This window comes from Psittacula echo (genome assembly GCF_963264785.1).
Source record: "Psittacula echo genome assembly, chromosome: 21".
NCBI classification, from domain to species: Eukaryota; Metazoa; Chordata; class Aves; order Psittaciformes; family Psittacidae; genus Psittacula; species Psittacula echo.
This window is the reverse complement of record NC_137757.1, coordinates 7,433,320-7,445,702: the sequence shown is the minus strand read 5'-3', so window position 1 is coordinate 7,445,702 and position 12,383 is coordinate 7,433,320. Positions and strand designations below refer to the sequence as shown.

Genomic DNA, 12,383 nt, shown 5'->3' with positions numbered 1-12,383 from the left:
GCTGCTGAGTGGTTTGTGTTTGCTGAGCAGCTCATGGGAGCATGGTCCTGCCTCCTGTCACCCTCATGGGGCCAGCAGCGGCTCTGGGGACACATCCTATGCTTGTAGCGTAGCCCTGGATTTGGTTCTTAACCCAGTTCATGTCAAATCACAGAAAATCAGATGCTGGCATTTGCTGCTGAGGTACAACCAGGAATGTAAAGATTTAGCCAACACACAAATGTTTTCTTGGGGTTTTAAAATGGTGTCTAAGCGATTCTGCTGGAATTGGGCCTGATGAGAAGCTGAGATGCCTTTGGAGACTATATATTTGAAGGAATATTTATGAAACAAAATAGTTAAAAGCCCAAGTAATTTACCTGCAGCTTTTAGAAGGTAGGTAGGTAGAAAGAATACCCAGGGAAGCATATGTATGCACAAACACCACCCTGTGCACACACACACTTACTGACAACCCTCTGTGGATGTATATATACACACAGGGCTCTGTGCACATGTATATATACACATATGTAAATATATATATGGAAATTATAATAATATATGTCTTATATAAATATATAATAAATACATAGATATACGGGGTGGGTGTGTGTATATATGCACACACAGAGTAACAGACAAGCCTGAATATACATACATACATACAAACCCCATACATACAAACAGGAACCCCTGTGTATACACATACCTGCACACGTGCACTTACTGACATGGATACACGCCCACTAACAAGCACTGATGCACCCAGAAACACACCCCTATGTATGTATACACAAAGTAGGACCCTTGTGTGAATCGATACACACTGATAGAGGCCCCTATGTAGCCACACACACTGACACACCAAATATATACACACATGTGCGTGTGTGTGTGCACACAGATGCTGCTGCTAATATAGAGCTGTAGGCACACTGACAGACATGGCTGGATGTATGTACATATGCATATATGCGCATACATTCACAGACATATATTCTATGGAACCATAGAATAGTTAGGGTTGGAAAGGACCTTAAGATCATCCAGTTCCAACCCCCCTGCCATGGGCAGCGACAGAATTTTTACCGCACAGGTCAGCTCTGAATGGTTTGGCACGGGAGGAGAACGGAGGGCACCAGGGGTTCTAAGGCATGTATATACACATAAACATATACATATATATAGACACACATACATGTACATGCACATATATACACACACAGACACTGTTGGGGTTTTATTTATATATATATACATACACAAAGTATACACACACAGAGCTATACAAAGTGCTGTTTCAAATCACACTGTTCTGTGTGTGTAGAAAAGTATACGTATATGTATCTATAGATATATTAAACACTGTGTTTGCATATATATATATAAATAAATAAATATATATGTGTGTATATATATATCTCAAAACAAACCCCGGCACTAACAGTATCTGTTAGAGTGCGTGTATACATATACACATATATATTAAACAAAAACCCAGCAGTGTGCCTGTTAAGTGTGTGTGTACGTATGTGTGTAACTAGATAAAAAACATTGCCTTTTAGTTTGTGTGTGTATCTATAGAAACTCAACAGTGTTGGTCAGTGTGTCTTTGTGTGTGGTTGAGTTTATGTGCGTTTATATGTTTGATATTTATATATCCACATATAAAATTCCAGCAGTGTCTGTTAGTGAGTGTGTGTGTCTGTGTCTGTGTATATATAGAAAAACCCCATCACTGTCTGTGTTTGTATATATATAAAAAAAACAAAAACCACATCAGTATCTGTTAGTGTGTGTGCATATATATATATAAAAAAACCCCATCACTCTGTGTGTATATATATATAAAAAAAAAACAACCCATCACTCTGTGTGTATATATATATTAAAAAAAAAAAAAATCACTCTGTGTGTGTATATATATATAAAAAAACCCATCAGTGTGTGTGTGCACATGTGTATATATATAAAAACCCCCAACACATCAGTGTGTGTGCGCATGTGTGTATATATATATAAAACCATCAGTGTGTGTTAGTGTGTCTGTGTGTGTATTAATATATAATATTAAAAAAAATCACCCTCTGTTCATGTGTGTACATACATATTTACACACATAAACCACCATAAACCACCAACACTGTTTGTGTGTGTGTATGTATATAGCCCCAGCAGCATCTGTTCGTGAAAGTGCATGTATGTGTAAGTGTATATGTATATGTGTCTATGTATGTGCATGTATCTATGTATGTGCATGTGCATATGCATAAGAATATATGTATGAGCTTATATGTGTATATGTGTGTACACACGTGCAGAATGTGTGTATATACGTGTGTACAATGTGTACACGTGTGTACGTGTGCATAATGTGTATATATGTGTGTGTACAATGTGTACATGTGTGTACATGTGTATAATGTGTGTATGTGTGTACAATGTGTATATGCGTGTACAATGTGTATGTGTGTGTGTACAATGTGTATATGCGTGTACAATGTGTATATGCGTGTACAATGTGTATGTGTGTGTACAATGTGTATATGCGTGTACAATGTGTATGTGTGTGTGTACAATGTGTATATGCGTGTACAATGTGTATATGCGTGTACAATGTGTATGTGTGTGTACAATGTATATATGTGTGTACAATGTATGTGTGTGTACAATGTGTATATGTGTGTACAATGTGTATATGTGTGTGTACAATGTGTATATACATGTACAATGTGTATATGCGTGTACAATGTGTATATGCGTGTACAATGTGTATGTGTGTGTGTACAATGTGTATATGCGTGTACAATGTGTATGTGTGTGTACAATGTGTATATACGTGTACAATGTGTATATGTGTGTACAATGTGTGTATGTGTGTGTACAATGTATATATGTGTGTACAATGTGTGTATGTGTGTGTACAATGTGTATATGTGTGTACAATGTGTATATGCATGTACAATGTGTATATGTGTGTGTACAATGTGTATATACATGTACAATGTGTATATGTGTGTGCACAATGTGAACATGTGTGTAAGCATCCCCAAAGCCGGTCCGCGCGGGTTTGTGCCTGTCCGCTCAGGTGCGGCCTGTAGCCACCAGGTGGCGCCCCACTCCAGCCTGTGCGTGCTCCCCGCGGTTTGGGGGGCTATGGCGGGGGGGGCACTGAAGGAATCGGGAGGAAACGCAGAAAATCAACAAATTCTAAAAAATAACACCCCCCACCCCCTCCCCCTGGCCCCGCTGTGCCGGCTGCGAGGCTGCGCTGCCACATGTGGATGCAGTAGCACATCTGGCTGTGTTTGCACATCTGGCTGCGGTGGCACATCTGCCTGCACTGGGATGCCTGGCTCTGGTGGCCAGGGTGGCTGTGATGGCCAGAGTGGCTATAGTGGCCCACCTGGCTGCGGTGGCACATCTGGCTGCAATGGCAGCTGCAGTGGCCACTGTGGCTGTGTGTGCCCACGGCAGGCCTGGTGCTGGCCACAGTCACAGGCAGTCGGTAGGGCCGGAAGGCAGCACAATGAGCGGGGACTTATCTCCCCTCACAGCCCTTCCTGGGGCCCCTGAACCCCCCCGGGATGAGGCAGCCAGAGGACAGCAGTGCTATGCGTGTCCCCAGCAGTGCTGGGGCAGGAGCAGAGCTGGGGGCACCGAGGGTTCAGGCACTTTATTTACAAATAGTAAAAAGCAAATAAATACAAAAAAAAGTCTTAAAAGTCCGACCCGGGGCAGGGAGGAAGGGGCGGGTGGGAGGGGGGACTGGGGCTGTGCTGCATGGTCCCCAATTGTGGCCCCAGCAGGACAGGGACACAAGAGGGCTGAGCCCTCTCCTGTCCTCAAAGGGGGTGGCAGGGGCCATAGCACCACAGGGACAGGCAGAGGGGACGGTGAACACCCCATCCTGACCCCCGGCCCTGGGCGGCCCCCGGGAGTTATTTTTCTCCCTCAGCCCCTGGATGAGGGGAGCAGGGGGGACAGATACAGGGGGGCAGCAGCCCTGCAGGTCCCACTGCAGCGCTCCCCAGCCAGGGCTGGGAGGAGGAAGAGGAGGATGAAGCCACCTTTGAAGGGCCCCCAACTGCCACCAAAGCCCAGCGGAGCCGAGGGTGAGGGGATTAGTGGGTAAATCCCATGGGATGCAGGAGCAGCCCCTGTGGCACCCCGGCCACATGCCCCATGCATGCCCCACTGCACCCAGCCGCTGCGTCAGCAGAGAGAGGACCCAGGGGACAATCCCAGCCCCCTGCCCTGAGGTACTGTGGGGGTCCCCAGGAGGGGATGGAGGGGCTGCAGTGCTGGACTGTGGCAGGGCTGGGAGGAGGGCGGTGGCAGCGCGGTGCTCACTTGTGGGGCATGTCCTCCACGCTGACCCGGCCCCACACTCCCACCACAAAGGTCTCCACCTCGCACTCGTTGACGCCGCGGGCGATGCGGAAGTGGCCGCCCTCTCCCCACGCTGTGCCCCAGGAGTTGGCTGCGGTCTGTGGGGGGGACACGGCTCAGCCAGACCCCAAGGAGCTGGATCCCAGCTCCTGCAGCTCCCCCCCACCCCCAGTGGCTGAGCCCCAGCGCACTCATGGCACCCACAAGCACTCACCCAGTATTTCTGGGTCTGGCCATCGGGAAGCTGCTCTTCTCCCCACCTGCAAGAGGAGAAGAGGGCGGTGAAAGGGGGTCCTCCCCATGTGCCCCTTACTGCAGGCATCACCCCATCCAACACCATGATAGAGGGGTGCTGTGCTCACCCCACTCCCTTCTCAGTCTTGGCACTTCCCTGCGGGCCCACAGAACACAGGCAGGTACAGCCATGGGGAGCAGGAAGAAAGCTGCTGGAATCTGCCCCTCCAGCCCACCCCCCTCTGCAGGGGCTGAGCACTGCACACTCGTGGCACCTGTGGCCCCTGTCTCACCCTGCACCCTCCTTCCCCTCCCTGCCCAGAGCAAGGGGACCTCCCCGGCCCCTTCCACCTACCCAGTGATTTTAACGGAATGGGTCCCGTGCCTCTGGTGCTTCGGCCCCTTCCCCTTGGCCACCGGCGTGTGCCGATAGATCCCGCTCTTGTACATGAAGAAATCCTCGTGCACCTCCAGGATGGCTGCGGGAAGTGGGAGAAGGTTGGGGACCTGTCCTGAGGGAGGGGGTGCCGAGCTCCCGGGGCTCCATGTGCCTCAGGATGGAGGATGCGGGCACCAGGGACACGGGGGTTATCCAGCAGGAGGGAGCGCAGGGGCCGGATCCCTCCCACGGGTGTGACCGGACTCGGAGAAGGATTAAAAACACAAAATAAAACAAATCCAAGTGCCAAGACAGAGATTAAATCCTGGGGTTAATGAGCACCAAGCGCTGGTGCGGGCAGTGAGATGGGGCCACGGGAGCAGGGGGTAGCACTGAGCGGGGAGGAGCCGAGGGGGGGTCCCGGCCCTGGGCAGGGTGATTCACCCCCCCTCACCCCCCAGTCACTGCGGTACCAGCTCTGGGGCACAAGGCCCCTTACCTTGCACAGGACCATTCTCCAGCAGCTCCTTCATGATCTCCTTCTCCTGCAAGCACAGAGCTGGGATGGTGCCAGGGCCAGGACCCCAGCACTGCCCTTCCCACCCCCTGGGGATCAGAGAAGCATGGAATGGTTTGTGCTGGAAGGGACCTCAAAGCTCATCCAGCCACGGACAGGGACACCTTCCACTAGAGCAGCTTGCTCCAAGCCCCTGTGTCCAACCTGGCCTTGAACTCTCCCAGGGATGGGGCAGCCACAGCTTCTCTGGGCACCCTGTGCCAGTGCCTCAGCACCCTCACAGGGAAGAGCTTCTGCCTAAGAGCTCATCTCAGTCTCCCCTCTGGCAGGTTAAAGCCATTCCCCTTGTCCTGTCCCTACAGGCCCTTGTCCCAAGCCCCTCTCCAGCTTTCCTGCAGCCCCTTTAGGCACTGAAGCTGCTCTAAGGTCTCCCCTTCAGGAGCCTTCTCTTCTCCAGGCTGCCCCAGCCCAGCTCTCTCAGCCTGGCTCCAGAGCAGAGCTGCTCCAGCCCTTGCAGCATCTCCGTGGTTTCCTCTGGCCTCGCTCCAGCAGTTCCAGGTCCCTCTTGTGCTGCTGCCCCAGAGCTGGACCAGGAATGCAGGGGGGGGTCTCCCCAGAGCACAGCAGAGGGGCAGGATCCCCTCCCTGAGCTGCTGCTCACGCTCTGGGGGTGCAGCCCAGCACAGGGCCCGCAGGCACGGATGGGTGGGTGCTGTGGAGGTGATGGAGGAGAAGCAGCTCCCCCAGGGGCTCCACAGAGGGATTTTCCCAGCTTCATTTCCAGCCTTGGCTTTCCCAAGGAAACCACCCTGGACCAAGCCCCTTCCAGCTCCCCATGGGCACTCACGCTGGAGGAGAGGCGGTAGGCAGGGGTGGACTGGTAGATCTCGTTGGCGTGGGTCTGCGGATTGGGGCAGCGAGCAGTTGCCTGCCGCTTGCCACGGCCTGTGGAGCGGCTGTGCATCATGCAGGGCTGTGCGGCCAGGCGGCTCTCCTGGCTGGTGAAGGGGTAGCACTCATCCGTCACCACCCTGGGCACAGGGACAAGCACAAGGAGGGGATGAACCACTCAGCTCCATCCCCATCCCCAAATGCTGTTCTCCATCCCACCTGCGCACCTTGCTCCCCGCTGGTACCAGAAGCAGGATACGCATGGAGCAGCCCTGGGCTCTCTGCAGGTAACCAGAGCCTTGAAGCTCCCTATCCCACACCATCACCCTGCCCTGTCCCATCCCCACTCACCCTCGCCTGCGCAAGTACCACCAGGCGCCATCCAGCCGCCCCCCACTGCAGCCCCGCTGGTTGCGGGTGTCGCAGGACAGGAGGTTTTGGGGTGACAGGGCGGGTGTCATGTGTCCCATGGAGTGGATGGAGATGCGGTCCGAGGCGACGGCTGGGAGCGAGCAGGGGTCAGGGAGGTTCAGCTGCTCCTCCCGCTCCTGCCCTGCCTGCAGCCCCACAGCAGGGTTCTATCCCCATCAAGTGCCCCATCCCACCCCATCTCACCCGCTGTGGAGAAGGCCCAGGAACCGGCGCAGTTGCCCTGGTCCAGGGGCTCATGGATCATCCCAGGCCACTTTGCAGCTGCATCAAAGTGTCGAGGCAGCACCTCATTGGAGTCCATGTTCATCTATGGGAGCCAGAGCAGAGGGGGTTCTCACCACACAGGGACCCTCCTCTCTATTCCTCCTGCTCCCAGCATCTCAGAACTCCCTCTCAGGGTCCCCAGCCAGCGTCAGCATCCCTGTGACCCACTGCAGGACCCCTCAGGATGGAGATACCCAGAGACCCAGCCAAATATGACCGGGATTTGGGTGTTCCAGGGAAGCTGGATCCCTCAACTTTCCCTAAGCTTGGGCTCTTCAGCCCCAGCAGCTGCTTATGCAACACCAGCACCAAGTGTCCGATCTCATACACCAACAACTGCACGGCACTGGATGTCCTGAGCCCCTCATTGTGGCCTCCGGCCGTTGACTCAGGCCCAGCCTTTCCGCTCCTGGGGAGGATGCGGCCACGGCCCTGGCGTATTCCAGCACAGGAAGTGCCTCTACAATTAAACCTCAAGGCGCCGGCTCTGGGCGTGCATGGTGCCTGCTCCCCACCAGCACCCACGGCCCCCACACGCTGCCCACCTTGAACGGGAGCTGGGTTCGGCTGCAGCCAGAGGCACCCCACTCGCAGGGCACCAGAGCAGCCGACTGCCGACTCAGCAGTATGGGGCTGGCTTTCCGATGGGAAACCAGTAGAGAGGAGAAGGGGAAAAAACAACACTGGCAGAGCAGGGATTGTCAGGGGGAATGTGCTGAGCTGCTGTCTCCAAACACAAGGGCTGCCACAGCACCCACCCAGCACAGCCCCTTCCCAGGGCAGGGGACACAGCAAGGACATCACCCAGCCAAGGGGATGGTGAGCACTGCGTTGAGCCCTGGCATGCCTCTGTTTCCCCGGGCACCTGCGGGGACTCACCTGCATTTCATTCATGTTCATGACGGTGGGAGAGGGCCGGAAGGTGCCCAAGCGGTGCCGGATCCCGTCCTCCAGGGTCATGCCCCAGAACTGGCTGTAGTTGGTGGCGCTCCAGCTGCAGGGGAGGACGGGACACGGCTCAGGGGTGCCCTGAGAAGCACTGAGGGGTGAGGCAGCCCCTCCTGTGCCTGATCCTTACCCATAGTTGCCACTGTTGACAGCGTCGATCAGCTCCCCGTCCATCAGGCACGCGTGGTCCTCACACTGCCACTGCCCACCGGGGCTGCAGGTGCTGCAGAGGGGATGGCACCAGAGGGGACAGCCAGATGGGGAGGGATGATGCCCTTGGGGTGACTGGGGGGGTCCTGAATGGGTATTGGTGCTCCCAAACCAGGCACTTTCCGCTCTTGCGGGCAGCCGGCGAGGGTTTGGAGGTCACGAAGTGGCTCAGCACCACGGGACGGGGTGAAGCTGGGCCAGGGACAGCCCCTGGTGAGGCCCTGGGGACTGTCCCAGAGGGCAGCCGGAGCATGAGACAGAGCGCGCTGTAAAGCAGCCAGGGCTGCAGCCACTTGGACACCAGCCCGGCGGGGGGGGAGGTTTGGGTCTGGAGGTGCCCCCCCCGGGGGAGCTGCTTGTGCCCCATGGGGAGCCCCGCGGAGGGTGGGGGAGGCCGTGCCGGGGCCCTCCCTTACGAGGAGCAATGCCTGACGCGCTCCCGCGGCCCCGCCAGCTTCCCGCCACGCTCTTCCCTTTTTAGGAGCTGTCTGAGGCCCTGTCCCGGCAGCCGAGCCCTGCCCACCCACGGCACCTGCATCCCATTCACCCCATCCCATCCCCGGCACTGCTCTGGTGACTCTGTGCCTGCTGGTTCACTCCCTGGGGACTCCACGGGAGCACCTCGGGGTGCAGCAAGCTGGGTGCCCACAGCACCTCCCTCGGCTTCACCCCTGCCCCCTTGTCACCCCCTAGATCCCACAGGAGCCAAGCAGGGATAAGGTCTGGGGCAAAGCACTCCTGGAATTGCTGCTCTCCATGTGCCAAGTGCGGGGGAAGGATTTGGGAGCACAGCCTCAGCCCCCCAGGGCAGCACTGGTGAGAATGGGATGCAGGGATGCTTCCCCAGTGTTCTTGCCAGTGCACAGCCTGGGGACCTCCACCTTCCCCAAGGCTTGGGGACGTCCTCCAGCCCCACAAACCTCTGCCCCATGGTCCTGGAGAAACCCCAGGCAGCACCAGAGCTGCATGGAGGGGTCGGGCTGGCTTTTCACCTGCAGCTCTGGCGCACACGCCTGCCCACACATGCACACACACGTGCTCGTGCCCTCACACATGCCCCACATGGAGCTTTTCACTCCCCTTATCTGCTGCATCGCTGCGAGGCAGCCGCTGGGGCTGCTCCCCGCCGGTTCCACTCTCCCCCACCTCCAGGATGCCATTAATACCATTCCCAGATAAACCCCACGCGGCTGGATAACGCAAACAGCGAGCTCCTGGCACGCAGGGTGGGATGGCTGCACTGGCGCCGGGCTCTGGCCATGCAGGCACGTCTTGTCAGGCTTGGGCAAGCTGGGCTCGGACCTGCGCAGCCAGAAAAGCCCCGGCGGCACGGGGCTGGTGTCGGCAGCCCGCAGCCAGCCTGGCCATGCTCCACCAGGCCATGCACTGGAACATGGGAGCGGCTCAAGGCCCCGGGCTCTCTGCTTGGAATATGCTGGAGCAAAGCACTTGGCACCAGCGCCCGCCACCCAGCTCGGGCCCCCCAACGCCCTTCCTGAGAGCAGGCAGCGGTGCTGCGGCAACAGCAGCACCGGGACACTCACCACAGGTTGCAGTTCTCCCGGTACGTGGCTTCGGTGGGATAACTGCGGCCAGCGCGGGCACAGCCTGGATGGGAAAAGGGGGAGCTCCGGTGAGCGCTTGGCTCCGGCACCCCCATGGCTTCAGGAGGTAAATACCGAGGGGAAAATAAATGAGGTCTTTAGAGCCAGGCATGTTCCTGGGTGCATCTCGGCACCTCCAGACCTGTGACGGGGACCAGCTCGTGCCCCACAGTACAGGGGTGGCTCGGCAATGGGAGGGTTAACCATGGGGCTGCTGAGCACAGCCTGTCGGGACAGGGATAAAGGGGCCAGTTGTGCTCGGGAGCTGGCTCTGCTCTGCAGGGACTTCTTAGAAAGCCTTGTCCTGCACGGGGGGGCTGCCCGTGCCCCCTTCTCGCCCCGTCCAGCTGCCAGAGGGGTTAAGTCAGGGCCAGCATCTGCTTGCCCCAGACATGACCAGGGATATGTTCCCCTGTACCCCTGCTCTGCCCCACAAGTACGTGCGGCTGGAGCTGCTCCTCTGACCCCCACAACCCTGCCTGTGGGGAGGCACAGGGGACGTGCTGTGGGGCCGTGGGCTGCTCCCAGACCCATTTCTGGGAGCCCACCCCACAGGTTCAGAGCAACCCTGCAGCAAGGACGGGGCCACGGGTTTCCATATCCAACCACAAACACGACCCCAGCAGCATCACACAGCACACGGGACACCCCAGGGCTGTGGCCCTGTCACCCACAGCCCCCTGCCCCTCTGGACCAGGGGCTGCCTCACCCGGAGCTTTGGGGAAGGGGGGCGGGATGCCCAGGCAGTACTCCCAGAAGTCGGGGCAGCAGTCGGACACTGTTCTGTTGCAGAAGAGGTCGCAGTAGCAGAGGGTGTCGTGGTAGGGCACGGTGCAGGCGTCGTCGCGGCCGTGGCAGCACACGTCCCCCCGCTGGCAGTAGGACCCTCCGGCATCGTAGACCCCGTGCTCGTAGAGGCCGGGGGCCAGCTCCCGGCGGGTGCGCACCCGAGAAGCCCGGGACGTCTCGGCCAGCAGCCAGAGGCAGAGCAGGGCCCGCATGGTGCCAAGAGTGTCCCCAACCTGCAGCCGCTGCAGAGGGAGGGCACTGAGCACGCAGGGCAACTCCGCACCGACACCAGCCCCATCCTGCTGAGTCAACCACTCCAGAGCGCTGCCCACCTCGCCCCAGCCCTGCTCTCCCCCGGGACGCTCCACAGTTCACGTTTATTAACTCCCTGTGAGAGACCAAAGTGGCTCTGAGGACCCAAAACACCGGCTCCCTCCCGGGTGCCCTCAGCCCTCTCACACTCCTTAACGCCCTCCGCTCCAAAAGCAAACTCCAGCGGGAAGGTGCTCCCCAGAGCACCCGGGGGAGGGAGGGCTACCGGGGTCCCAACCCCGGCCTCGGTCCCAGCCCTAACCCCAGTCCCCAAGTGCGGAGGGACCTTCCCTTCGCATCCAGCCCCGTCCCGTACCTGCCGCGCCCGCCGCTCCCGCGCCGCCACCGCCGAACTCGTGCCCCGGCCCCGCCGCTCCTTATAACCGCGCCCCGGCCGGGGGGAGCGGGGAGGTGCCGGGGCAGCCGCCATCGGCCGGGCAGCTCTGCCCCTCCCCGGGCGGGGCGAGGGTCGGGCCCGGGGCGAGGGTCGGGGCGGGCGGGAAGGAGAAGCGCGGCCCTGAACCACCCCTCGCCCGGGGTATTCAGCGGCACCTCCTGCCCTGCGGAACGGGGTTCTCCCGGGTCCTGCTCCCAGCCCCGCGCCCTCACAAACTGGGGGGTCCCGGCAGCTCCGGTAGCACCCCTGGCACCCAGCGGGGTCCCTCCGCTGCCCGGGACATGCAAGGGACCGAGGGTAGGGGGATTTCATGTCTCCCCCCTCCCAGCACACCAGCTGCAGGGGGGCAGGTGGATGCAAGTGACACAGGGAGGGATGCAAACACAGGATGCAAACCCCATCGCAGCCCAGGGCACGGAGTCGGTGTCTCCTGGAGTCAGCCCCGTATCCAGGTGCTGAGAAGCTGGGAATGGGGGTCTTGGCCACCCCACAGGTCCTGGTTCCCCCTGCAGCACCAGCGTTCACTGCAGGGCTTCATCTGCCCACCCCGGCTCTTGCCTTGTCTCTGCCCCACAAGGAGCATCTCCCAGCTCTGCCAAGGGATTCCTCCTGCTTCCCATCTGCAGCCTGCAGGGAGGATGCTGGGACTCACCAGGGTATGCTTGCACCCCAAGACCCCATGTACAGGGAGCACTGCATCCCACTGGGCATGACAGCTGCCAGGGACCCCAGGGTGCTCTGAGTGCTCAAACAAGGGCCCTGCAGAAGCCCCATCCAGAGACCCCTGCCCAGCTCCTCGGCTGTTGTTCTCAAATCGGCTTTTCCTGGAAGTGTGGCCTTGGGCTGGAGCTTGAGCTCGAGGGCTGTGGAGCGCCTCAGGAAGGAACTGGGTCCAGCCCAGAGTCCGTCTGTCTCCATGACTGGACTGCCAGGAATTCAGTGAGTCACAAATTCCCCAAGACCCTCAGGGGACAAAGCAGAGCCACTGGCTAAAAGGACATCCCCAGCTTCTGCTCCAGGCCCTTGTGCTGC

General features: G+C 58.0%; 1 protein-coding gene across 2 annotated transcripts; it reads right to left on the bottom strand.

Moving 5' to 3' along the window:
- Window positions 1-3,651: 3,651 nt before the first annotated feature.
- TINAGL1 (tubulointerstitial nephritis antigen like 1) lies at window positions 3,652-11,309 on the bottom strand. Of its 2 annotated transcripts, XM_080632331.1 has the most exons (13): window positions 11,271-11,286; window positions 10,975-11,030; window positions 10,563-10,884; window positions 9,794-9,857; window positions 8,170-8,262; window positions 7,971-8,085; window positions 7,011-7,134; window positions 6,747-6,897; window positions 6,352-6,535; window positions 5,487-5,532; window positions 4,964-5,087; window positions 4,589-4,634; window positions 3,652-4,472 (listed from the first exon to the last, which is right to left on the bottom strand). In XM_080632331.1, the coding sequence occupies exons 3-13, from the start codon at window positions 10,852-10,854 to the stop codon at window positions 4,332-4,334; spliced, it is 1,380 nt and encodes a 459-aa protein (XP_080488457.1). In that variant the 5' UTR covers window positions 10,855-10,884; window positions 10,975-11,030; window positions 11,271-11,286; the 3' UTR covers window positions 3,652-4,331. The 2 variants fall into 2 exon arrangements, with proteins under 2 accessions (XP_080488457.1, XP_080488456.1); XM_080632330.1 differs by lacking the exon at window positions 10,975-11,030 and having other exon boundaries at window positions 11,271-11,309.
- Window positions 11,310-12,383: the final 1,074 nt, after the last annotated feature.

Coding starts and splice junctions, on each gene's coding strand:
- TINAGL1 (XM_080632330.1), bottom strand. CDS start 10,854: ATGCGGGCCCTGCTCTGCCTCTGGCTGCTGGCCGAGACGTCCCGGGCT. Junction 6,898..7,010: donor CTGGGCCTTCTCCACAGCGG/GTGAGATGGGGT, acceptor GCTCGCTCCCAG/CCGTCGCCTCGGACCGCATC. Junction 4,635..4,963: donor CATTCCGTTAAAATCACTGG/GTAGGTGGAAGG, acceptor CTCCTCTTGCAG/GTGGGGAGAAGAGCAGCTTC.